A 26,310-nucleotide genomic window follows, 5' to 3' on the forward strand; every position below is an offset into this window, starting at 1 on the left:
ACCCACACTCTCATCATCCCTCTCACCTATTTTTCCTCCCTCCCTTCTTTCCTTTCCTTCCATATAGTATTTATTGAGGGTCTACTCTGGTCCGGGCCCTGGGGATGCAATAATGAACATGGCACAGTGACCCTTTGCCCAGAGGGATGCAGACAATGAAGCCACATGGTGTCCCTCTATCTTTCTTTGGATGAAATCTCACCCAGAATCACAACATGGAAAGCCAGTAAACCCCAGATACCCTAGAGCTCCAAAAGGTCAAGTTTGTAAACCACAGATCGAGTCAGATCCTCCCATTTTATTGATAAGAAAACGGGTTCAGAGGTGGGGTGATGTCCTCAAGGTCGCAAAGCCAGCCAGCAGTGCGGTGTGGATCAGCATTCAGTTCTCTCGCCAGTTCCCCAGCCCCAGGGAGATGTTTGGGCCCCTGATGGCCCCATTCCCATCCATCTGGCTCATGGTCACCCACCTTTCCCGTGCAGGAGCAGGAGAGTGCAAAGACGGACCCCCTGCACGGCCTGCGGGTACACTCCTGGGTCCTGGTGTTGTCGGGGAAACGCGAGGTGCCCGAGAGCTTTTTCATTGACCCGTTCACTGGACGCAGCTACAGCACCCAGGACGACCACTTCCTGGGAATAGAGAGCCTCTGGAACCACAAGAACTACTGGGTCAACATGCAGGACTGCTGGAACTGCTGCAAGGTGCTGGGCGGGGCCTGGGCGGGTATGGCAGGCACAGTGGGGGAAGGCAGGTGTGACCTGTGGGGAGATCTGGCCACCAGGCCAGGAGGGCTTTGGACTTTCCCTGTAGCTGAGTGCCCAGGGCCCACTCCTTTGCCCATACATAATCGTTCCAATATGATTATTGTCGTTCTTTTGGTTTGTATATTCTTATAAAATGTGGCTTGTTAGTTCATTTGATTTTTTTAAAATGTTGTATTGAAGTGCAATACACATGCAGGAAAGTGCACTCATCCTACACGTCCAGCTCAATGAATTTCCATACATACATATGTATAATAAACTCAGTGCCATTTATAGAAGTTGAAAATACGTGCACACAGTTGGAGGGAGGTTGTAACTGGATACCAGGGGACTTTCTGGGGTTCTGGACAATGATCTATTTCTTGATCCGGGGGCAGGGAACCTGGGTGCACCCAATTTATGGAAATTCATTGAGCTGTATGCAAATCAAAAGAGAGACAGGCTCCAGGCACCAAGTCCTGTGCTCTTTTGTTATTTCCAACGTCCTCCATTTACAACCAGGCCAGTTTCCCAAAGGTAGATCCTGGGCCCCTCGCCCCCTATACCGAAGTGACCCCCTCCAAGGGACTGCTGTCGCCCCCCCTGTCACTTTTTTTTTTTTGGCTGCACCGTGGGGCTTGTGGGATCTTAGTTCCCCGACCAGGGATTGAACCCGGGCCCTCAGTAATGAAAGCTCATTACTTTCATGGAGCTCATTACTCCCTTTCAGGGAGGCGGGCAGATTTGATACACGCTCAGATGCATCTGCCTTCAGCAAAGGAGACCCAGCCAGCCCCCAGCCTCCCTGAGCCCCTGAGTCCAGGGTTGCTCGGTCCTCAACAACCTCACAGGGTTGTGGAAAATAACATTCGGTAGGTGCTTAGAATAATCCCATGCTGTTCAGTAAAGGTTAGCTAGTGTTACTGTCATTTTAGAGAAAGAACGTCTTCCTCACCACACAGATGGGGCAGAGCCCAGACCACCTCCCCCAGAGCCCAAGCTCATAGCCGCCACGGTGGTCAGAGCCCTCTGAGGGATAACGGCCCTTCACAGGCTGCTGCAGCCCTCCTTTGGCCCTCTTCCGGTGGAAGTTCCTTCAGCCTCCCCCCAGCACACCCTGTACCAGTGCCAGGTGGAGGAAATTTATTATCAGGGATAATAGAAGTTATGAGATGAAGATGGAAGGGTGGCCTGATGGGAAAGTGAGGCCAGAGGGGCATTACTGCATCACCAAGTGAGGGCACGAAGAAAGAGACCGTGACACTGGCTGTCACTTTTACTGCCCCATGAGCACAGGAGCGGTTGCTTTGTTCCTTCAAAGAACCTTGACTTTTTTTCTTCCTAATTTATTTTTTGGCCACGCCACGTGGCATGTGGGATCTTAGTTCCCTGACCACGGATTGAAACCGCACCCCCGTCTTTGGAAGCACGGAGTCTTTATCACTGGACCGCCAGGGAAGTCCCCTTCAAAGAACCCTGAAATGGCCTTGGAGTGAGGCACCCCTCAGAGACTGGGATGTCGTAGTTGTCCATTTGTTTATGCTTTTTCTATAGAGGTAGAACTTTAAGATAAAGCAGCAAAACATCTAACTACTGCTTACTACTTACAAAAGTGACAGAATGGGGAATTCCCTGGCTGCAGTGGTTGGGGCTCCGAGCTTTCATTACTGAGGGCCCGGGTTCAATCCCTGGTCGGGGAACTAAGATCCCACAAGCCCCACGGTGCAGCCAAAAAAGAAAAGTGACAGAATGGAGGACATGATTTTAAGAAATTCAAACATCTGTGTAATTTGATTCCTCTCCACGAAGCCTGGGCTGTCTGCTGTTAAATCTACAAGCAGTTCTTTCCCTCACTCCCTCTCCCCCATCGTGTACCCCTCCCCTCTCCTCCCACCTCCCAGCTGAGCCCTCCAGGCCTCGGACAGGACAGTGAGGACAGGGTTAGGACTGGCGTCAGGGGAGCTTTATGTTGAAACCGTTGAGGGCAGCTTCCATCTTGGAGTTGGGAGCGGGGCCTACCACCCCGGGGAGGTAGACAGGGAGATGGTGCGCCCCACCTGCTGGGAGTTACTTGGCAGGTGAGCCCAGGTTCAGGTGGGCTGGATTGGAAAGAGGTGAAGGACCCACACCAGGGAGGAGAAATTCGCACTTCCCTCCTCTGCGCGCCTGTCTAGTTCCCTTCCCGCTGGCACGGGGCAAGAACCACTGAGGAGGCCGTTTCCCCTGCCTGTACAATCTCTCTGGCTTGTGTTTGCTCTAAACACTGCCCGATGCCACTCTCCCCCGACAAGGTAGACTGACCTCCACATCCAGGCCATCCCAGGCCAGAGAGTTTCCAAGTCTCTCACAGAGACCAACACAGGAAGGGAGTCCCAGCCCCCCTGGGGCCTCGGTCTCCCTGTGGGGATGAGGAGGGCAGGTGTGGACCCTCAGAGGCGGCCTGGAGCCACGTTCTGCCCCCCTGAGACCCAGCCTGGTGCCTTCTCCCCCTGGGCGTGGCTGTTCCCTGCCCCCCACGGAGCAGGAGGGGGCGTGGCGACTGTGGGGGGCTCTCAGCGATCCCCTCCTCCACCAGGACCTGGTCTTTGACCTGGGAGACTCTGTGAGGTGGGAGTACCTGCTCTTGGGGACCGACAAGCCTCTCCTGTCCCTGACTGATGAGGAGGACGATGGGACGAACGATGACGATGATGTGGAAAATCTGGTGAGCCTCTGAGGGGTGGGGGCCGGGGAGTGGAGGGGGCTTGACACCCTGTCTTGCTTTGGGCCAGCCTGACACATGTCCCCGCCACGTGTATGGGTATGGCGTGGGGGGCAGTCCACATAGACCAATTATAGATTCCTCAAAGCAGAAGGGCCTGGGCCATGCCCTCATTTTACAGATGGGCAGACTGAGGCCCAGACAGGTCCTGTGACCTGCCCAGGACCCCCCAGTGGTGCAGGGGAGGGCTGGGACTTGCATTCAGGGGTTGCCCTCCACCTAGAGAACATGCCCCTTGGAGGAGGGCGATAAGACCCTCTCCACAAGCCAGCGGAGCCCCAGGGCCAGCCATTCCTCACATCCAGGCCTTTCCTGCGTGGCCACCATGATCCTCCACACACACTGCCAGGCCTTTCTTGTCCATCCTATCAGCCCTTCTGAAAGTCATTGGCCTGGTCATCGCTGATCTCCTAGTCAGGGGCCATCAGGCAGGTCTGCATGAGGCCCTGTGCGTGGAAGTCCGGGGTCCAGAGGCCTTCCCTATTGGCTCTGACGTCTTGGGCAAACTTCCTAAATGTTGGAAGCTTCAGTTTCAGCGTCTGCATGTGAAATGGGGGAGTGGGGTTGGTTACATTCATTGTAGTAATAAGTGATGTATTCATTTGCTAGAATTGCCATAACAAAGTACCACAGACTGGGTGGCTTAAGCAATAGGAATTTATTTTCTCACAGCCCTGGAGACTGGAAGTCAAGGTGTCGGCAGGGTTGGTTTCTCCTTGGCTTGTAGATGGTGCCTTCTCCCTGTGCCCTCAGCCTCTTCCCTCTGTGCATGTCTGTGTTTTAATCTCCTCTTCTTATAAGGACACCAGTCGTATTGGATTAGGGCCCAACCTAATGACCTTAGTTTAACTTAATTACCTCTTTAAAGATCCTATCTCCAGGGACTTCCCTGGTGGTGCAGTGGTTAAGAATCCGCCTGCCAATGCAGGGGACACGGGTTTGAGCCCCGGTCCGGGAAGATCCCACATGCTGCAGAGCAACTAAGCCTGCGTGCCACAACTGCTGAAGCCTGCACACCTAGAGCCCGTGCTCCACAACAAGAGAGGCCACTGCAATGAGAAGCCTGTGCGCCACAACGAAGAGTAGCCCCTGCTTGCCGCAACTAGAGAAAGCCCGTGTGCAGCAATGCAGCCAAAAATAAATGTTTATTAAAAAAAAAAGAAAAAAAAGATCCTATCTACAAATATAGTCACATTCTGGGGTGCTGGGTGTTAGGACATGTGAATTTTGAGGGGACACAATTCAGCCCATAGGTAACACGCATATGCCCCTTTCTCAGTGCCAGTAGGTGCTTAACTTAAATTAACTTGTCTAAATCTTCACAACTACCCGGCGAGGTGGGTACTAGTATTATCATGTCCCATTTTTCTGATAGGAAGACTTACACACAGAGGGGTGAAGTAACGTACCCAAAGTTACACAGGCAGTAAGTGACAGAACTGGGATTTGAACCTGGGATTTGACAGTCTGGCTCCCAAGTCTGGGTTCTCAAAGGTGGTTCTGTTCTACCTCCTGGGACTGCTTGAGGACAAAGTGAGCCCACTGGTGTGATGTGCTTGGCATAGCTGTGTAGACCCCCCTGCACATGGTGTTGAGTGTTGCCAGCGTCCTCATCTCTGGAGACCAGAGAGCCTCCTCCCCTGTGCAGTAAATCCTGGGGCACTGGCGCCCCCTGCTGGCCTCAAAATGTGAACAGATTAGCTGAGCAGGCATCAGAGGTCTGAGCAATTTGGTGGGGAGAGAAGTTTTAAATTGAGAAAATCTTATCCAAGTTTCTGTGGTTACCTAACCTGAGGACCATTTGTCTAGACCAGGCCTTATTTGCCAGATGGGGAAACTAGGCTCAAAAAGAAAAAAAACCAATAAGGGCATTCAGGCAGTGTCCCAAACCCTTATGTACATTTATCAGTCAATCCTCCCAAGGGGTTCAGTTTACAGTTAGAAAACTGAGGCTTAGGGGTCCTGGGAAAGTCCCTTAACTGCTTTGAGCCTCAGTTTTACTGAAGGGCTGTGGCTTTCCTCGTGCCTCTGTTGACAGAGGGAAGGCGGGGCATGCAGGACAGGGTGCTGCTGTCCTCGCCGGGCACCAGGTGGGCACGGGGAGGAGCTGACTGCTCCTCTCCCCCCATCTCGGGTCAAGCCAGGTCAGAACTGCTCGAGACCTCTGGGCTTCCCGGGGGAGCGGACGAGCCACCCCGGCTTGGCCCTGGGGGATGAAGCAGAGGCTCTGACCGTAACTTCGGCTCCATGGCCCAGCCCTGATCAGAACCGCCACCCCACTCCCACTTCTCCCAACAGGGCAAGGAGGATGAGGATAAGAGCTTCGACATGCCGTGCTCGTGGGTGGAGCAGATTGAGATCTCCCCAGAAGGTATTGCACCCTCACTGGTGTCCGGGCTTCTGGGGATGTCTGTGGCAACAACTAGACAGGGGGATATAAGCAGAGGCTGCCTTGGTCCCTCATTTCCGCCCCCATGGCCTGCTTTCTGCTGCACCCTCTTCATTTCTTCCTTCTCAACATATACACTCAGCTCTGCAGCCTGGGGCCTGACCCCAGTCTGGCATACAGGACAGGGCTCAGTTAACCCACTCAGGATGATGGAGTGTGGCCGGCGATGGAGGACCAAGGACCAGGACACAGCCGTTCCCATCCCTCACCCCACTCTGCCAGGAGGAGACTGTGCACAGTACCCAGAGGGCACAGGGGTCTCAGGACCAAAAAGGGGCAGGCAGGGAAAGCAGGGGGACAGGCACGCTTGTGCCCCATGCCAACTTCTGCTGGCTGCTGAGGTTCCCGTGTGGGAGTGCCTAGACCCACGGAGAGGGCCCAGGCCATCCCAACAGGGTAGGAAGGGCTAAAGAGAGTGTCATGGGAACCCAGGGGGTTGGAGGCTGGCGGGGGTGGGGGGTGAGGAAGAAAGGGCTTCTGGGAGGAGAGGTCATAGGAGCTAAGTTTTAAGGGATCAGAAGAAGCCAGCCCAGTAAGGGCAGGAGGGGATGGTGTTTCCAGCCAAGGCCTGGCAGTGAGAGTGCGGTGTGGTCAGACTCAAGCTGAGATCTCCTCCAGGGCAGGCGCCACCCCTGGTGACTCTTTTCCTCTGCCTCCATGGAGCAGGTGTGGGGGCTGGAGGAGCCTAGCAGACAGCACAGTGCACAGAGGCTGATGAGTGGCTGGTGGGCTGGTGGGGCTGGCCCTCCCTTCCCCCGATCTGGGGAGGAAGGACCCCAGCCCACTCTGTGTCTGCAGCGTTCGAGACCCGCTGCCCAAACGGGAAGAAGGTGATACAGTACAAGCGGGCAAAGCTGGAGAAGTGGGCCCCGTACCTCAACAACAACGGCCTGGTGTGCCGCCTCACCACCTACGAGGACTTGGAGTGTAAGGGGGCAGCCCTGGCTGCGGGGAGCAGGAGAGCTGGGTCCCCCAACATGCCATGTGACCTCGGTCATGTCACTGCCCCTCTCTTGGTGTGAGTGTGGGCCCTGCTGGCCTCCGTGTGCTGGGGCGGTGGGATGGAGGCTGAGGGAGCTGGCCTGGCTGCTTCAAGCACACATCGGGCCCTACAGGCACCAAGACTTTGGAGATAAAGGAGTGGTTCCAGAACCGGGAGGATATGCTGGAGCTGAAGCACATCAACAAGGTCACGGGGCTGAATATCGACTACTTCAAGCCGGGCCACCCCCAGGCTCTGCGTGGTACGTAGGCCCCATTGCTAGGCCAGCTGGGTGCCCAGGTTGGGGGCCTCACGTACTCCTTAGAGCAGCCTCCATGCAGCTGGCATGTAGTGGGAGGAACCAGTATCCACGTATTGACAGGGTTCCTGGGCGGCAAGCAACAGAAAGGGCCCCTGCCTCCCTAAGCAAAGCAGACACGCGGGAGGTAAGGGGAAACACAGAAAATCCAAGGAAACGTTGACAGTGTTCTTCCAGGAAAGGCAAAGCAGGGCCGCAGCCTATGCTGTGGCTGGGATCGGGCACCCAGCGGGGGCCACATTTACAGGGGTTAGGATGCTGAGCAAGAAAACCAACAAGTGTCCCCACAAGACTGATGCAGAGGGCAGAAGTATGGAGGTGCAGACACGGCCATGAGCCCAGGAGGCTGGGAAGTGAGGGAAGAACATGTCCTGGGAATTAACAACCTGATCCAAGAATTCACAGAAGAAAAACCTAGGGTCAGTATATGTCTAAAAACATGACCAACCTTGCTTGGTGGTTGAAATTTAAAAAAAGAAAGAAAGAAAGAAACTAAATCAATAAGGGACCATCTTACAACCCTTATGTTGGCAAAGATGAAAAAAAATGGTCCTACCAGGTGTGAGCAAGTGAGTCCCTGTCACTGCTGGTATGACAGCAAACTGGCGCAGCTTTTCTGGAGAGCAGTTGGGCAAAACAATCAATAATACCTTTAAAATATGTAGGCTTTTTGACCAGCAGTTCTACTGCTCAGCAAATAGCAGGCAAGGACAAAAAATGCAAACTGCAGACGTTCATCATGGTGTTGATCATAGCAAAAAAGTTGGAAGCAGCCTAAATACCCAGCACTAGGGCACTGGTTACATACTAACGCTTCTCCCTGGGCCCTGGGGTTGGGTTATCAAGCCAGGGGCCAGAGCTCCCAGTGCTCACCTAGCCCTGTCCCCGGACCCCTCCCCCCCCCTCGGCAGTGCACTCATACACGTCCATGCAACCCGAGATGGACCGCGTCATGGAGTTTTATGAAACGGCCCGCGTGGACGGCCTGATCAAACGGGAGGAGACGCCCAGGACAATGACGGAGTACTACCAAGGGCGGCCCGACCTCCTTTCCTACCGCCATGTCAATTTCGGGCCCCGGATCAAGAAGTTGGCTCTGAACAGTGCAGAGTCAAACCCCCGGCCCGTGGTGGTGAGCACTCGCTGGGCCTGGGGACAGGGTGCCTGCCCCCTCTGGTGGGCCAAGGTTACCCCTGGAGGGGAACAGCCCTGACTCCCTCCGGGGAAACTTCTTTACTGAGCGACCTTTCCAGTTTTACCAAACACACAGTCTCAGGTCTGTCTGATGCCAGACGGTGCCCTCAGCCGCTGGGCCAGGGAGGTATTATTTCCTTACTGTTATAAAAAATACACACTCGTGACTAAACATTAAGAAAACATGTAAAAATGTAAAAAGTAAAAATATCTCAGAATGCCAACTCTCAGATATTACCACATATTAATAGGTTTGGTTTTGAGAATCCTTTCTAACTTAAGATTTGTGTGTGTGTGTGTGTGTGTGTGTGTGTGTAAGTAGAATTCCCGTATCACTTAACATTAAATGTGAGATTTTTTTCTCCATATCATTACCAATTATTTGCAACCTATGTTTAATGTCTGAATAGCAAAGAAGCTCTTTCTAGCAGTAAGGGATGTCTAGCTATAGAACAGGCTGCCTGGAGAGGTGGTGAGCTCCCCATCTTGTGGAGGGAGCTAGAGAAGAAATCCAGCACCATCCAGGGCTGCAGTGGCCAGACACTGAGAACCCCTGGGGCCTTGAGAGCCATTGTTTAGCTGGGAGGGGCTATTCCACATGACCCCCCAAATGACCCCAGACCCCAGCATCCCTGAGTGTCTTTTGCTCCTGTCGTCGGGTCAGGCACAGAAATCCCTTCCCACCTCCCATCCTACGCATGTTCTGGCCTGCCAGAAAATCACAGAGCGATTCTTCCGCAACCCTGCGAAGCCTGCGGATGAAGACGTGGCAGAGCGCGTGTTTCTGATCCTGGATGAGCGCATCCAGCTGCGCTACCACTGCCGCGAGGACCGCATCACGGCCTCCAAGCGTGAGTTCCTGTGGCGCACGGAGGGGGACAGCAAGGGCAACAAGATCATCATGACGCCTGACATGTGTCTCAGCTTTGAGGTGCGCCTGGGGGCCATGGCGGGCAGGGGCAGGTGGGGGTGGGGAGAGGAGAGAGCCCTGGGGCCCTCTGTCCTGTCCCAGCAACTTGGGAGAACTGGGATAGAAAGTCCTGGTTCCCAGCCTGGAAATTCATCTCTGCCCCTTGGGAAAATCAAGAGCTCCCATCTGGGATACTTCTCTTTGAGCGCCTCTGAAAATCTTCCTCTTTTCCACCAAGAAAGACAACCCAGCTGGCCTCGACTACTCATCGTCCCTACCCCCCAGTCCTGGGTGAGAGCAGATCCTGGGACCAAGGCTGAGTAGATCTCACCACCTCCAAGGGGCTGGTTTTCCTGGTTCAAATTCTCACTCTCCTGGCACATTCCTTAGCCCCTCTGAGTCTCCAGTTCCTCTTTTATTATTAGCTGTGCTTTTATAGATGAAGAAACAGGCCCAGAGAGGGGAATTCCCTGGCAGTCCCAGTGGTTAGGATGCTGCGCTTCCACTGCTGGGGGTACAGATTTGATCCCTGGTCGGGGAACTAAGATCCCTCATGCCACGGCACAGGAAAAAAAAAAAGAAAAGAAAGAAAGAAACAGGCCCAGAGAGGTTAAGCAACTTCCTTGAGGTTGCACAGCTAAAAAATGGCAGGGGAAGATTTGAACCCAGGAGGTCTGGCTCCAGAATCTGCCTACAACCCCAGCCATTGCTGCTTCTCCATGTCACTGTGGTGGTTGTTCCAGGTGGAGCCCATGGAGCACACCAAGAAGCTTCTCTACCAGCCCGAGGCCATGATGAAGCTGAAGAACGAGGAGAAGTTGTCCAGGCATCAGGCCTGGGAGTCAGAGCTGGAGGTCGGGTCCCAAGGGAGAGTGGGCAGATGGGAGGTGGCAGGGGTGGGGGTGTGTCTTCACCACGTCCGCCCCCACTTCCCAATTCAGGTGCTGGAGATCCTGAAGCTTCGGGAGGAAGAGGAGGCGGCGCATGCGCTGACCATCTCCATCTATGACACCAAGCGCAACGAGAAGAGCAAGGAGTATCGGGAGGCCATGGTGAGCCTTGTTCCCTGGCCCAGGCCCTAGCTTTCCCTGGACCCCTCCCCCAGCCACACCCCCTCACCTCCAGGGTGCTGAGGATGATCAGGGATTCTTCCGGAAAGCCCTGTATAGGAGATGAAGTTGTCGACACCATGGTGGTCGTTCTTGCTGCTGAGCTGACCATTTCCATGGGTCACCCCAAAGAGCACTCAGGATGCAAGCCAGGTCTCCCCCACTTCCAGGGGCTGTGGCCAAGCCAAGACCTCTACTGCACGAGGAAAGAATGAAATTTGTGTGCCCACCTCCACCTGGGGCTCCCCTGGAGGTCGCGACCTGGGCCAGTAGCCCTCGCGAGCTGACTCTGGCCACAGGCCTGAGTTATCCGACCCCTGCGCATAGGGCGTTCACATTACCACCTCAGGTTGCAAGACCCAGCTTGGTTTTCGAGGCCAGCTTCTAAATCCCCTTCACTAACCAACTGGTTGAGGTTGGTGAGACAGGACAGGGCATCAGATGTCTGGTTCTCAGACTCCCAGGTCTGGGCATCGGGCCCCCACATCTCCAACTTCACTGGCCCCTGGCTGCCGACACAGGACATAGATAAGGCCCCAGGGTGGAAGAGAAAAAGGGACTCACCAGCAGTTTTTGATTTAACATCATTAACAACCACTCTTTATTACCATTTACTGAGCAAGCATCTGCTGAGTGTTGGGTATGTTCTGGGGCTCAAGTAGAGACACGTGAATTCACATAAGACACGAGAGTTGGCTGTTACCAATAATCGCGGCTACAAGAGACAGCACAGGCCCCTCTGAGGCCTCAAGCACTTCTGGGTTTGAGGCCTGGTTTTGTGCGGTCACATGTTAATGAAGAGGAACCCCCCCACCCCGGCCCCTCTCCACAGGAGCGCGTGATGCACGAGGAGCACCTGTGGCAGGTGGAGGCCCAGCTGGACTACCTGGCCCCATTTCTGGCACAGCTCCCACCGGGAGAGAAGCTGACGCGCTGGCAGGCCGTGCGCCTCAAGGATGAGTGCCTCAGTGACTTCAAGCAGCGGCTCATCAACAAGGCCAACCTCATCCAGGCCCGGTTTGAAAAGGTGCAGCCAGGGCCCTGGCAGGGGAGGGGACCTCAGCATCCTCAACCAGAAAATGGGCCCAGGGCTGTTTGCTCACCATCTCACAGACTTGTGAGGGACTAATCGGGGGAGGGGGAGGATGTCAGTGCTTGGGGTGTCCCAATGACCGAGTTGTCCTTCCTCACACTTGTTCATTGGGTGGAAGAGTGGACGGAGAGAGGGAGCGGTGGGTGGATGGATGGAGCCTTATAACAGCTCCTAGTCCTTGACCCATTTCTGTTTGTCAGGTACACACCACGTAGTTCCCATGCATTGTCTAACTTAATCTTCACAAAGAGCTCTGTGGTGGTGGGGTGGGTTTTGCAGACAGCAAATTGGAAGCTCTGAAAACGTACCTTGACCAGAGTCACATGACTCTCAGTCTTGACCCCTGCTCTAACCTCGTGGACATGATATCCCTCTAAACAAGACCCCAGTGGCTCCAGGCCTGTGCTCCTCTGGCTCCTGTCAGTAGGGGTAGCGGGGCCGACCCTTGCAGGGATTTCAGCCTGCAGCCTGGCTAAGAGTCAGTCATCATCAGCCCTCCTGCTCTCTCTTCCCTGTGCCCACAGGAGACCCAGGAGCTGCAGAAGCAGCAGCAGTGGTATCAGGAGAACCAGGTGACCTTGACGCCCGAGGATGAAGACTTGTACCTGAGTTACTGCTCTCAGGCCATGTTCCGCATCCGCATCCTGGAGCAGCGGCTCAATCGGTGAGGAGATGGAGGAGCTGAGAGGACCCACTAGGAGCCTGGAGCACTAGCTTTGTAACCCCTCACCACCTCTCATTCCTCCCCTGATTTCAGACACAAGGAGCTGGCCCCACTGAAGTACCTGGCTCTGGAGGAAAAGCTCTACAAGGACCCACGCCTGGTGGAGTTACTGAAAGTCTTCGTTTGATGCTTCTCAGTCCCCACACCTGTGGTCCTTTGCCCCTCCTGAGGCCTCAGTGAAGCTGCCAGAGAAAGAAACCTCCCCCAAAGCCTGGCCCACGTGCTCCCTATGCCCAGCTAATGACCATCCATCTGGGCACCTGGCCTCGCTGCCACACCACCTCCCTGCAGCCATCTGTTCCTGCTTCTCCTGATTTTCCTGTAAATAAACACTTGTAATTTGCCATTTGTACCTCATGGTTCACAGGCCCCAGCACCAGCCTTTTTCTCCTTCCCTTCTTTATCTATGGCCTGGGACCACCTTTACAAGTCTTATTTAATACAGCAATGCCATCCCCATTTCACAGATGGCTAATTAGTGGCTGATAAGAAGAGGCGCTGGGATCCAGTCCCTTGCAGTCTAGCGTCAAGACCCCAAGTTCTGGGGCACACACCTTGGGCTTGCCATTCTCACTCTGTGAGCTGGGCCACCCTAGTGGTGGTGGGGTGGTGGGTATGCGATGACCCTCATTTTGCAGACAAGAAACTGGAAGCTCTGAAAATACACCTTGTCCAGAGTACGTGGCTGTCTAAGTCTTAACCTCAGCTCTGACCTCATGGGCATGATATCCCTCTGAACATGGTTCCAGTGGCTCCCTCCCAAGACATTTTTGTGACCCCTGCCTCTGTTCCTCTGACTTCCGTGGGTAGCGGCCCCAGTTCACGGCGGATCACGACCCTTCCCTCAGCCCACTCCACCCACGAGTCCCAAACGAAGTCGTTCTTTCTCGGGTTCCAGGTTGGTGGTCCGCCTAAGGGTTCAGCCGACTCATCCATTCATTGAGGCCGAGGCCGTAGGGGCTTCCCTCCAGGGCTCCACGACTGACTCGGACCCGGAGTCAGACTCCGTTTCCCTCTACGCCTCCTGTGGGGGACTCAAGCCGGCGTCCGAGCCAGGGAGGGGCGGCAAAGTCTTCAGAGCACGGAAACACCGCCCCTGAGCAAAGGTAAGAAATAGGAATTACCGCAAAGTGCTGACTAAGGCCTCGTCCCCACTTCCCTCCAATCCAAGATGGAAGGTCCGAGGCGTCACGCTGCTCCCGACGTCCCCTTCCCATTGGCTATCCTGGAATTGGTTTTCCAATAATGCGGACGCTGATTGGTCAATCCGGGACGGTTGCTAAAGGGATTGGCGCAGCAACGCTTGGAGGGCGTCTCAAATTTTGAAAATGCAAACTAGGTTCGTGGAAGAGATGGAAAGGGGAGGACAGGGAAACCTCGAGGCGGAGGCGGGATCAAGGACACGGCAGCTCGCATTGGTTCGTTAGAGGCCGAGGGGCGGCTCTTGAACGCTCCTTCCTCGTGATTAGTCCAATTCAGGAAAAGGGGGCGGGTACTTAGGAAAGCGGCAGAAGCGCCTGCTTCTATTGGTCAAGCCCGGAGGCGGGTGGGGCGCTCGCGGCGGCTGATTGGTGCGGGAGGTGAGGAAGGCGAGGCTCTGAGCCGGAGGTTTTGTTGTGAGGGTCGGTTGTCAAGCAGCGGCCAATCAGGCCAGGGGATGGAGGCAAGTGGGGGTCGCTCCTGGAGCGGAGCCTCGGCCTCCCGAGTCGCAGCTGCAGGTGGGGTGGACGCGGGGCCGAGGGGGCGAGGAGGCGAGGGGAGGATGAGCCCCGGGCTGGGCCGAGCCAGGCGGGGCCAGGACAGGCTGCGGCGGAGAGGGCTCTGGGCGGAGGGAGGCTGGAGCCTGTGCCCCGTAAGTTGAGAGGAATGGGAGGATTAGGCGAGGCCGAGGGACCAGCCCCAGCTTCGGGAGGGGTGGGACCGGCGCGGAGGCCGGAGGGGAAAAACCAGGGAGGCCGGAAGCAGAGCCGGGGGTCTAGCAGGAGGAGGGGTGATGAATAGGGACACAAGAATCAAGAGAGTGAATGAATGGGGATACTGTTAGCGCAGGGGAAGGGGAGAAAAGAGGGTCTGGCGAGGCAGGGGCCAAGTTAGGGAGCCCAGGAGACAGGATGTGCACGCATGGGGGACACAGGCGGCAGGGAGAAGGAGGAGTGAATGGAGGACTAGAGAGGCAGAACTGGGGAACCCAGGAGAAAGGGGAGGGCGAGGATAGGGTTCGTGGGAGGGAGGCTTGGAGGAAGGGGATAGGAGGCTCCATGAGGTCGCCTTTTAGAGTTGAAGAGTCATACCGACTCACGACCAGACTGGAGGCCTAGTTCCCAGCACTGTCCTTGGGAATTGCAGGGAGCCGGTGTAGTTCCCTTGATACGAACTGGACCCCTAGGGCCCTCTTTGAGACTGTCCCCAGAGAAGACTTCAATGCCTATCTCTAGGGTGCCTCTGATGGGCCCCTAAACTTAGCCTCTGACTCCGCCCCCTTCCCATACGTCAGAGAAACAGTAACTCCCAGCAATCTATCCGAACTGCAGACATGTGGTCTTCCCCGCTCCACCGCAGCTGCTGCATTTCAGGCAGCCAGCTTCCTGGAACAGAGCCTTCTCCCATCATCCTGGCCTCTGGGAGGACCTTCTTTTTCCCTGTGTTCCAAGTCACCCTGCCTGAGGTACCCCCTCTCCAGATTCTCAAACCCAGTTTGCAGTGCATCTCTTGGCTCTGGTGGCTTTGGTGGGTGTTTGTCTTTATCAAGTGGCCTTGGTCATCCAGGGAGCTGCATCTGCAGGTCTGCAAACCCAGGGACCCCTGAGCTCCCCCTGGGTATTTGCTAACAAGCCATCACCTCTGTTTGTGTTCCAGCCCAGTGTTGAGCTGGGATGGCTCAAGCCTGACATTCCATGACCCAGGATCCCAACAGTCACGCACGGGCTGCTGCTGTGGATGATTTAAAACCACGAGGTGGTCCGGGGCTGGGAGACGAAGCATTCCCTCTGCCTGGATGTGTGGAAACTCCCTGCCAACTTGATTGGCGGATCTGGGGGGGGATCCACCCCCACCCCACAAGGAAAGCACAGTCTATTGTGGGTGGAACTTCAGGTGCCAGCCAGCTGAAGGATGGCCACCCCTGTGGTCACCAAGACGGCCTGGAAGCTACGTAAGTGGTTTTCTTTCTCACCCCATTTACCCTGATAGCTGTTTGTTGCTGGGTGGCCTGAACCCCCAACTGTGTCTCCAGTTCTTGGCACAGGGGGAGACTCCAGGCTTTGGAGTAAAGTAGACCAAGATGCAAATCATGCCTTTGGCATTTTGTAGCTGGATGACATTGGCCGGGTGACTTAACCTGTCTGAGGCTTAGTTTCCTGTCTGTGCAAGGAGATAATCATGCCTCCATTCTAGAGTTGCTGTGAGATTCAAGTGAGAAAATGAACATAATGAAGCACTTAGCAGGATTTCCAGTTAGGCTGGCAGGCGGGATGGGGCAAGAAATCCTGAAAGATGTTCTTGGCATTTTCAGACGTCTCACAAGTCAAGCGCCCCTGTCAGATGAGGGCATCTTGGGCTGGGGGCTGGGGTGAGAGGATAGGCAGAGGGATGCTGATAGCCTCTGGAATGTACCTGAGCCCGGGCACCACCCACCCCCACCGTTACTCTATACTGACAGCTCTAAACTCTTTGGTCTTAGGACACCTTTATACTCTTAAAAATTATTGAGGACCCCAAAGAGTTTTTGTTTATGGGAGTCATATCTATCAATATTTACCGTGTTAGAAATTAATACTGAGACATTTTAAAACACAAGAATGCAGAAACACGCCGTTAGTGATGATGTCCTCACATATCATATATCTCCTGGAAAACTCCACCATAGTCTTGTGAGCAAATGAGAGTATAGAAGTCAGATTCCATCTTAGTGTTATGATAAAAGCAGTTTTGTTCTCTTGGACCCCCAAAAGGATCGTGAGGATCCCAGTGTTCTCCAGATCATATTTTGAGACCTGTTGCTCTACACTTTGGCGCTTCTGTGGGCCGTACCCGGCCTGTAATAACCGGGTGCGTAGATCTGGTGTGTCCAACGTGGTCACCTTCTGCTATGCGCTGTCCCTGGGCTGTTTTCAGAAGCTGGAGCAAGGCTCCTTCACTTTTTTAACTGTGAGAATCGGGGCAAAACTCTTTGCTGGGCCTCAGCGTCCTCATTTGTAAATGAGAGGTTTGGGCCATTTTCAAATTGTTCCTCAGCCCTAGGGTTCTGGGAGAATCCTGTTATGGGCTCCCAAGGAGGGTATACTTTGGACAGAGTGGCTTTGTATTTATTGGGGTTATGAATGTATACCTTCAACAGCTGTTTTTCCTGAGAAACCAGGAAGGAACCAGGCACTGGGGAGACAGTGGGGGACAGAATAGACAAGGTCCCTATGCAACGGGGCTCAGAGCCTGGGGAGAGCAACAGGCAGGAATCAGATAATCACACTGACCCATCTCTCCTTGGAACCCAATTCCAAGCTGGAACAGTTAACAGTTGTGCTTTGAATCAGTTAACTAGGTGATGAGGGGTGGGGGTAGGGGAGTGCTGTAGGCTGCCTAAACAGCATGTGCAAAGGCCCTGAGGCAGGAAGCTTGGTGCATTGGAAGGCCTCAGAAGAGGCCATGGGCTGCAGCACAGCAGTGGGGAGAATGTGTCACATAGGCTGGTGAGGACATGTGTCTACAGGACCCCAGCCCTTCTGAGGTTTCGGCTTTATCTGAAGGGCAAGGCCAAGCCCTCAAAGCATTCAAGTGGGAGGTGATGTGATCAGGCATATTGGGCATCTGCTGACAATTTCATGTGCACAGCAGTTTCCATGGGTATAAACTGTCTGAGAGCCCAAGCCCAAATGACCTCTGGCTCCTTGTGGCTCTAGAGTCTGGGGAGGATCAGAACGTGCTTGGCCAGCGTGAGGTCGTTGAAACCTAGTTCTTTGCATCTTCTGTTTGGGGTGCCAGGTGCGCAGTGCCTCTGGCCAGAATGCAGTGTTCCCCCAGCTCTGGCTGGGATGTGGGGTCCAGGTTGTGCCACCTGAGCTTGGGAAACTAGCATGGGCCTGTGCCACAGGGTAGAGCAGCAGCCATCAACCTGGCCTGCTGTGAGGATTTTTGTTTGTTTTTATTTGTTTGTACATTTAAATTCAGTACCCAGGCCCGGGCCATTGCTGGATGCTGTCCTTCAGGCCAGAGTGGGAGCTCTTGGGCCAGTGCCCTATGCCGAGGCCTCTGCCTGGTGCCTGAGGTGTGCCCCCCTTTCCCCACCCCACCCCCTGGTCCCTCCAGGGGCTCCAATCAGTCCCCTGCTCAGGCTGCTTGCAGGGGGGTGGTCTGAGCCCTTCTAGAAGGGCCCAACCTTCAAATTCTTCTCACCCTAAAGTCTGTGGTTCTGCAGGCTGGATGCCCTGTATCAGGGACCATGTGATCAGGCTGGAGTGTGAAGACAAGACACTTATCACTATCCCTCCCCACTGTCTCTTAGCGCCCGGCCTAGAGCAGGTACCCAGGAAACATTTATATCATGCATTAATGACTGTCTCTGGGGGCAGTAGTCCCGAGGTGCAGAGAGGGGTGGCAGTGCGTCCAGGAGGCCCAGTGCAGTGGGGGCCAGCCAGCACTTTCCCTGGGAAGGGTGAGAGCCGGGGTGGGCAGTCAGGCCTCTAGGTGGGTCACACACAGAGGGCAGCGCATGCGGGGACTGTCTTCAGGGAAGGGGAGAGGACCCCAGGCTGGGGATCAGAGTGCTCAGGGGGAAGGTGGTTTGCCCTCTAGCTGGGTTGGGCCGTCAGTTTGGCCCAGCAGAAGCTCTTGAACATGTAAGTGTCCGTGACCAGAGCCCCAGAGCATCCAGGCATCTGTCCCTACAGTGTGCAGAGGACAGAAGGCTCCTTGGCTGAGGTGCGGACCAGAGAGAGGCCCAGCTTCCTCGAATCCAGTGGTGGGGTCCCCAGGGCCCTGGCTCAGGTCTGGGCCTGCTGGGAGCTCTCGCCCTGCTGGGGCTGTCCTAGCCGGGCCTTGAGGTGGGGTGTTGTCTGTGAGGTCGAGCCTGGAGCCTGGCCCCCTGGGCAGCTCTGACAGCCCCTGAGAGCCACGCCACCTGGCAAGCATCCCTCCTGGGCCCAGCTTCCCAGCCTTCCTGCCGTCTGAAGCGGGCACCACAGAGACCCCCAGGCAGGGTGGAGGCCAGAGCAGGTGCCCAGGAGGGGCCTCTGCAGGGCAGCCGCAGCGGCCTCTCCCTCAGAGGCACCCACGCCGGCCTCGCAGCTGCCTCAGGGCGTCAGCGTGTTGGGGTTTTTCCTCCTCTGTGTGGGGAGACCTGTTTCTTCCCTCTGCGTTCTCAGGAGGGGCTACTCAGGCCCTGGCTCGGAGGCCTGGGCTGCCTCTTGGTTCCTTGCCCATGTTTTGTTCCCTGGGGGCCCTGGCAATGTCCCTTGAGACATGCGTCCACTGCCCTCCCCCACCCCAGTCCAAGCCAGGGGCCCTCGTGGCCGCCCACAGTGACCTTGCCTCCCGCTCTGTCCGGTCGGTCCTCATACCTAGACCCCTCAGGCGGCTGCGTCCTGCTCCCTCCTCACCCAGCCCGCCCTCCTGGGCCCCAGTGCCCGCTCTCCATGGCGTCTGGTCCTCGGCCTGCCGAGCAGCCGCGAGCACCCAGCCCCTCGCAGCAGCCCACAGGCATGTCCTCACTGAACCCTCAGTAGCCCAGTGAGCCAAGCACTGTTATTATCCCCATTTACCCGACGAGGAACCCAGCACTCAGAGAGGGTGAGCGACTTGTCTAAGGCCACACAGCCTGCAATAGCAGAGCTCAGACCAGAACCCAGCTCATGATTCTGAAGCTGCGGGCTGAAGCCCTGGCTGAGCTCACCTGGGGACGGCTCGTCTGCGGTTGACATGCACGGTTCTGAAAGTGTGTTCCCCAAAGCAGGAACGCCAGGCGGTGGCTGAGAGGTGCTTAGGTGCATGGGTCAATATTTTTTATTTTAATAATTGTTTTCATTTTTCTTTTTGTATCGTAGAAAAAATAGAATGAACATATCAAGCTTATAATTTCATGCACATTATTACTTAAACGACACAGCTAAATAAAAATAGCAAGTCAGTTTTAAAAATTGAGCATAGTAAGTCAATAACCGTACCCGTGGGTATACAGAAGAAGGAAAAAAATCATGAGGCCTAAGGGAAGGATGGGAATGACTGAAGTTGAGAAATAGTCATTTCTGTCTCAGGCCCAAACTGTGTCTCGTCCCACGGCTCATGGTGGGTGTCTGGGCACCAAAGGGGAGCCGCAGGGGGCAGAGCCCTCCCGCTGGGCTTCGGGTGCCAGGGCTGGTGGCCGAGCAGGGCAAGGCCTAGCCCTCCTCCATGTGGCCTGTCAGGCCCCTGACTGCCTTGTCCCTCTGCTCTTTCCTGTATAGAGGAGATCGTGGCCCATGCCAGCAACGTGTCCTCGCTGGTGCTGGGCAAAGCCTCGGGCCGGCTGCTGGCCACAGGCGGGGATGACTGCCGTGTCAACCTGTGGTCCATCAACAAGCCCAACTGCATCATGGTGAGGCTCGGCTGGCAGGTGGGGCTGGGGAGGGGTGGGTGGGCAGGCCAGGGTTGGGGGCTGGGAACGGGCAGCTTTGCAGGAACCCAGCACATCAGTGCCTTCCCCAGCCATCCACTCAGGAAGGCCCAGGACAACCCTGATGGCTGGGACAGTGACCCATCCTCAGGAATGCGGGGAGGGGGGGTCACCTGGCCATGGGACAGAACTCTGGGGAGCCTGCGTGAGAATGCTAAAATAATCCCACAGACCCGAATTTGAGCCTCGCCTGCCCACTGGCCTATCCGCTTGCCTGTCAGTTACATGTGCGGCTGTTTTGATTCATTCCCCACCTCATTCCACAAAAAGGATCTGAGCGCCCCTGGTTGGAGCTGATTAGAGGACTGGTTCTTTAACAGTGTTACCGAACTTAGGTCTGGCTGCTTGCAGCTTGGAAGCCAATACTCGAGAGGCAAGTGTTGGTTGAAAGGTAAGGTTGCTTTGTTCAGGAGGCCGGCAACTGGGGGGAAGGCAGACACGTATCCAATGGCCAACTCCCCCCCGTTGATCAGAGAGCAAGAACTTTTAAAGGAGAGTTTCAGGGGTATGTAGGTGCTGGGAGGGTGTCATTGCGGAGCAGCACAGCCAGCTCTGACAGTCATCTTGAAATTGGTCATGCAGTGGTCTGATCAGCATCTTTAGTACCGGGGTCTGTTTGTCCCCATTTCTTTGAGGCCAGTTCTTGGAAGCAGCAGTTCTTGGTCATGGCTATAGTCTGGTCGTCATGTAGTCAACTTCTTCCACCTGGTGGGAATTTCAGTATCACAGCTCAAAAGATATGGTTCAGATTATTATCCATAGCCCTTGAAGAGGAACTGAAGGTCCTTGACTTTGTTTAATGACTAAGCTATTATTATTTGGTCTTGTTTGATTGCTTTCCTTTGATGCTTCTGCATTTTCCTCACTTCTCTGATTAAATTTATTCTTTGACAGAAGTTTCTCTACAGACAAAAGGCAGACAGAGGACATGCGGGGAGGTGTGTCTGTCCTAGGAAGGCCCCATAGGGTCCTTCTCCATTTCAGTGGTGCTCTCTCCCTGTACACAACTATATTCAATGCCAAAAACTGTTTTCCAAAACAGGAAGATGTAAAGGAGGGAAAAAAATAACAAAAATGAATCACATATAGTTTGATTATCCAAAGACCATTACATTTGGTATTTTGTTCTGTGCCCTTCTAGGTACGCATGCATGTGTGTGCAGACTTGTGCCTGTATGTACACACGCACACATGCAAACATGCCTACGTGTACACACACAGAAACGTATAACAGTATGTTTCCAGAACACTATCTTACTCTTCTGTAGCCTGGTTTTTTTAAAAAAATAACAACATCGTCAGCATTTTCCTGTGTCCACAAATATCCTTTTACGACATGATTTCTAAAAGCCTCTCAGTATTTCATCGCAGGGATGAGCTTGGCCACGCCTGGTTCGCAGCGTGGAAGTCATTGCCGGGTTTTTGGCTCTGCTCAGCCGCAGTGGGGAGCATCCTCCTCTCCCTAAATCTTTGAGCAGATCTGCGACCTTCACATTGAATCTGTGGGTGTGGCATGTTTTTTTATAAATTTATTTTATTTATTTATGTTTGGCTGTGTTGGGTCTTCGTGGCTGCTCGCGGGCTTTCTCTAGTTGCGTCGAGCGGGGGCTACTCCTCGCTGCGGTCCACAAGCCTCTCACCACGGTGCCCTCTCTCGCTGCGGAGCACGGGCTCTAGGCACATGGGCTCAGTAGTTGTGGCACGTGGGCCCCAGAGTGCAGGCTCAGCAGTCGTGGCACACGGGCTTAGTTGCTCTGCGGCATGTGGGATCCTCCCGGACCAGGGTTCGAACCCCCGTCCCCTGCACTGGCAGGCGGACTCTCAACCACTGCGCCACCAGGGAAGCCCCCTGTGGCATGTTTTAAAAAGCTTTCAAAACATATTGCCAAACTGTCCTCTGGAAATCAATTTACATTCTCACCGGCAGCACAGAAGCCTGCCCTCTCCCGCCACAACGTTGCAGCACAGGGCAGTATCAGTCTTTTGACTCTTGGCCAAGTAAAGATAAAGATAAAAAGTGGCGGGAGGTGATATTTATTTATTTATTTATTTATTTATTTGGTTGCACGGGGTCTTAGCTGCAGCAGTCGGGCTTCGTAGTTGCAGCTTGCAGGCTCCTTCGTTGCGGCACGCGGGCTCCTTAGTTGCAGCTCCTTAGTGGTGGCACGCGGGCTCCTTAGTTGTGGCATGCATGTGGGATCTAGTTCCCCGACCAGGGATCGAACCCCGGCACCCTGCATTGGGAGTGCAGAGTCTTATCCACTGCGCCACCAGGGAAATCCCGGGAGGTGATATTTAGTAGTAGAAACTTAATCAGCTTAGTGTTCTTGTGAGGTGCAGCGGACAGTTGAGATCTGACCCGAACCACGGCCAAGGTTAAGGACAGAACTGAAAGTGTTTTGCTTCACTTTGCTTTGGGAGTTCAAATGTGTTTCCCCTCTCTGAAATGCCAAAGTAACATACACCAGTTGAAAAAGAATCAACACAGGCTGACAAAAAATGGACATGAAGTGACCTCCATGCTCTCGCCCTCAGAACAGCACAGTGGACAGCGTGGGGTCTGGCCTCTAGACTAAGCCGCTTACACCAGGTGTAGCTCACAGGCCCCCAGCAGGCCTCATCCCCTCACTTGCCACAGAGCAGGCCTCTCAGTGCCTCAGACTCACCAGGTTCTTTCTCACCTCAGGTGTATACACACGCTACCACCTCTGCAGGCAGTCTTTGCATTTCTGTGTGTTTTTGACTGTGAGTGAACTTGTATAGCTCCCTGACCCACACATCCCTCCCTGGAGACAACCGCGGCTCCCGATGCCTCTGTGTCCTTCCGGGATTGTTTTATACATTTGCAAGCAAATGTGTATGCCTGGTCCCCTTCCCCTTCTTAGTTTGCACAAATGCTATCGAGCGACATATACTGTCCTCCACCTTTTCTCACCTGAGAGCATCATGGAGATTAGTCTTTCTCATATTCAGAGGGTGCCTCGTTCATCCTTGTAGCTGAATGCTATTCCATTGCATGGGTGGCCTCAGCTTATCTAAACAGTTTCCTGTGATGGGCATATATATTGTTTCCAGTCTGTTGTCAGATTCACGGCAAAGAATGACCTTGGGTCTGTGTTGTTTCACGTGTTTGAGTGTGTGTGGGGTAAGCCCCAAGGTGGAGTGCCTGGTGTGCAGGGAATGTGCGTTTCTAATTGTGGATAGATTTTTGCCTAATTGCCCTCCATAGAGTTTCTACCCATTTATACTCCTGCTGGTGATACTGGGGAGTCGGGCAAGCTGCTTGTAACTGTCTGGCCTTTGGGTAGTTCTGCTGAGGAGCAGTTTTCCCCTACTGTCCCCAGTTCCCATGGGAACATGGTCTTAGCAAACGCTGATGGCATCACCACTGGGCATTCGGTGGCCAGTGCTGTACGGGGAGTGACAGACACCACGGATTTCAGATTCCAGCCTCCTCTCCAGAAAGCTGGAAGTGCCAGCACCTCCCACCCCCATCCCTGGGCTCAGCCCTGCCCAGCTCTGGCCTGGTCTGAATTGGGGGGAGCCTCTGTGTCTCCCAGCAGAGTCACTCCCAGGTCCCCTGGGTTCCAGAGCCCCTGCTTGAGAACGTGGCTGGGTCCTCCAGAGGGGGCCGCCCCTGGGGATCCGCGCGTTCCAGAGGGGCGAGGTGTGTGCCGCTGACGAGCCAGGCCTCAGTTCTGCTGTGGTTTCCCCTCCTGAGGGCTGGGCCGGGCGGAGAGTGGAGATGGGAGCACAGCCCAGGTGGGCGATGCTTTGGACTTGGGACTAAAAGGTCAGCTGCCCCCCTCCGAGGGGCCCAGGGCCACTTCTGCAGGTGATGTTCATGCCAGGAGCACGACTGGGGTCTGGCCCACTTTTAGCCCTGGGAGCCGAGAGGCGTGGGGGTGGCTCGGTCTAGCACAGCATCCCTGCTTGAGGTGCCTCCCAGATTTTAGGGCCATAGCTGGGGGTCTGTTCGCGCAGAGTGCTGAAGCTGCCACCCTCTCTTCGCAGAGCCTGACGGGTCACACGTCCCCAGTGGAGAGCGTACGTCTCAACACCCCTGAGGAGCTCATTGTGGCCGGTTCCCAGTCGGGCTCCATCCGCGTCTGGGACCTGGAAGCTGCCAAAAGTAGGTGTCCGCACTTGCCTTCCCCACACGCACACCTGCAGTCGTGCTTGTCCTCGGCTTTGCTGTCCAGCCGCTTCCTCCAGGAAGCCTGTCCTGACTAGGTTTGGTGCTTTTCTCCTGGGGCACTGACCGGACAGTGTGGTGACCCCCCACCCCTGTTGACCTGGCAGCAGTGACGTGCATTGCTGTCTGAGTGCTGCCACTAAGGGGGCATTCTGTAAATGTCTGAATGATGGACAAATGTGTGCATGAGTGGGTGGGTGTCTGTGGATTCAGAACCTGGAATGACATCAAGTGCCACCAGGGACCACGCAGGACTCGTAAATGAGTGAGGGGGCTGTGTGCGGAGAACTGGGGTGTGTGCCCCACTCCCGAGGGTCCCCACTCAGCTCCAGCTAACTGTTGCCTGCAGGAATGGGGCCTGGGCGGCCAGACTTTCTGTTTCCTTGTGCTTTGTTTGTTTTAATTTAGTTTTCATCTTTATAGAAGTTATGCATAGTCTAAAAAGTCAAATGCTGGTAGTTTACAAATGGTCACAATGGAAAGAGGAAACCTTGCCCCACTCCGGCCCACTCCAGGGGCCTCAGCCTTCTGTCCTTTCACCTGGTGAGTGCTAATCGCCTCCGCTTTTCCAAACAATGTGGATATACTGCAGTTTCTTTCCTTTTTAAAAACACTTCATACATTAGCTGTGCCTTCCTCCTACAGAAAAGGAGAATTGAGCTCTCTCGTTGCTACCCCGGCTCTGTCACTCACAACATTTCCCCCCATCCTCCCTGAATCACCTTTTAAATACTCAGTGTTTATATTATCAGGACCTATAGATATTATTCAGAGCTGATTGTATGTATTTCTTTTCTTCTGATAACTTTGTTTCCTTGGAATTAATAGTTGTTCTTTTTTTCATCTGCATGTTTTCTGTGTCTTTGTTACTAATCCAGCCCCAACTTCTCTGCCAGAAGAGGAAGGCTTCTCCTTGAGTTTACCCCCAAACACATCCCATCATTGAAGTATCTCTTCCCAGAGCCTCTGTCCCCAAGTCCTAGTGGCCGGGGAGCTCCCAGGCCTGCAGCCCAGCTGCCATCCTGGGGCCCTTGTCTCCTCCCCGGGGAACTCTCTCTGACTCTGCCACACCGGATCCCACGTTGTCACTTTTCTTGTTTCCCCCCCTCTTTTAGATGTGGCACACTCTTTCATAGCTTACTGTGAAAGGGTACGCGGCAAGCACAGTTTTAGAGGCTGAAAATGACTTTATTCTTTTTTTTTAATAAATTTATTTATTTATTTTATTTTTGGCTGCGTTGGGTCTTCGTTGTGGCGTGTGGGCTTTCTCTAGTTGCAGCGAGTGAGGGCTACTCTTCGTTGCGGTGCACGGGCTTCTATTTGCAGTGGCTTCTCTTGTTGCAGAGCATAGGCTGCAGGCACGTGGACTTCAGTGGCTGTAGCGCGTGGGCTTTAGTAGTTGTGGCATGTGGGCTCAGTAGTTGTGGCTCGCGGGCTCTAGAGCGCAGGCTCAGTAGTTGTGACGCACGGGCTTAGTTGCTCCGTGGCATGTGGGATCTTCCCGGACCAGGGCTCAAACCCATGTCCCCTGCATTGGCAGGCGGATTCTTAACCACTGCGCTACCAGGAAAGTCCCTGAAAATTACTTTATTCTAAAACCACCCCCCTTTTATTTTTAAGAGTTTGAGTATAGAATTCTAGTTTGGGAATACTTTTCCCTCCGAATTGTGAAGGTGCAGCTCCGTTGCCTTTTAGGTTCCAGGGTTGCTGTGGGGAAGTCAGTGCTGTCTCATTCCAGATCCCTCTCATGGGACCTGCGTCTTTCCTCCTTCTGCCTCTCTCTCTTTACAGGTTTGTAGGATCTTCGTCCCAGTGTCCTCAGGTTTCACAGAATAGGCCTTAGTGAGCCTATTCTCATCCCTATGCTGGATCCTCACTGGGGTCTTTTGGTCTATAAACTTGTGCCCTCAGTTCTGGGCCAAGTGGGGAGTCCCGCCTTCCCCGGAAAGGGGGCTGCCTCTCAGCCTTGGTGGCTGTTGCCACACGGCAGTGTGGGCGCAGTGTTGCCAGCTGTACAGATTTTTCAAGTGAAGCTGGGAATCTGGACATTTATGTGGAATCCACCCATTTCTGAAGGTTGACAGCTAATTCAACATATTTTTCAAGGGCTTCCCTGGTGGCGCAGTGGTTAAGAATCCGCCTGCCTGGGAAGAAGTTGAGACACAGATGTAGAGAATGGACATATGGGC

The 26,310-nt window shown here is 54.4% G+C and overlaps 2 protein-coding genes across 3 annotated transcripts in view; both read left to right on the top strand.

Annotated features, from left to right (window-relative positions):
• The window catches only part of DRC7 (dynein regulatory complex subunit 7), a 28,905-nt gene extending 16,295 nt beyond the window's left edge, over positions 1-12,610 (top strand). Inside the window, exons 7-18 of the mRNA XM_059905522.1 lie at positions 483-701; positions 3,319-3,447; positions 5,803-5,875; positions 6,752-6,880; positions 7,069-7,197; positions 8,166-8,386; positions 9,164-9,379; positions 10,102-10,212; positions 10,300-10,410; positions 11,300-11,494; positions 12,085-12,224; positions 12,318-12,610. Coding sequence (XP_059761505.1) covers positions 483-701; positions 3,319-3,447; positions 5,803-5,875; positions 6,752-6,880; positions 7,069-7,197; positions 8,166-8,386; positions 9,164-9,379; positions 10,102-10,212; positions 10,300-10,410; positions 11,300-11,494; positions 12,085-12,224; positions 12,318-12,411 — 1,767 coding nt within the window. The 3' untranslated portion in view covers positions 12,412-12,610. The remainder of the gene's footprint in view (positions 1-482; positions 702-3,318; positions 3,448-5,802; positions 5,876-6,751; positions 6,881-7,068; positions 7,198-8,165; positions 8,387-9,163; positions 9,380-10,101; positions 10,213-10,299; positions 10,411-11,299; positions 11,495-12,084; positions 12,225-12,317) is intronic.
• A 1,267-nt stretch (positions 12,611-13,877) lies between these two features.
• The window catches only part of KATNB1 (katanin regulatory subunit B1), a 36,640-nt gene continuing 24,207 nt past the window's right edge, over positions 13,878-26,310 (top strand). Inside the window, exons 1-4 of one of the 2 annotated variants that reach the window (XM_059905295.1) lie at positions 13,878-14,002; positions 15,141-15,435; positions 19,718-19,848; positions 23,941-24,058. In XM_059905295.1, coding sequence (XP_059761278.1) covers positions 15,396-15,435; positions 19,718-19,848; positions 23,941-24,058 — 289 coding nt within the window. In that variant the 5' untranslated portion in view covers positions 13,878-14,002; positions 15,141-15,395. Of the gene's footprint in view, positions 14,003-14,047; positions 14,137-15,140; positions 15,436-19,717; positions 19,849-23,940; positions 24,059-26,310 lie in introns of those variants that run through there. The other variant, XM_059905296.1, reaches the window with a different exon arrangement.

The sequence above is a fragment of the Balaenoptera ricei genome, chromosome 19, assembly GCF_028023285.1.
Source record: "Balaenoptera ricei isolate mBalRic1 chromosome 19, mBalRic1.hap2, whole genome shotgun sequence".
NCBI classification, from domain to species: Eukaryota; Metazoa; Chordata; class Mammalia; order Artiodactyla; family Balaenopteridae; genus Balaenoptera; species Balaenoptera ricei.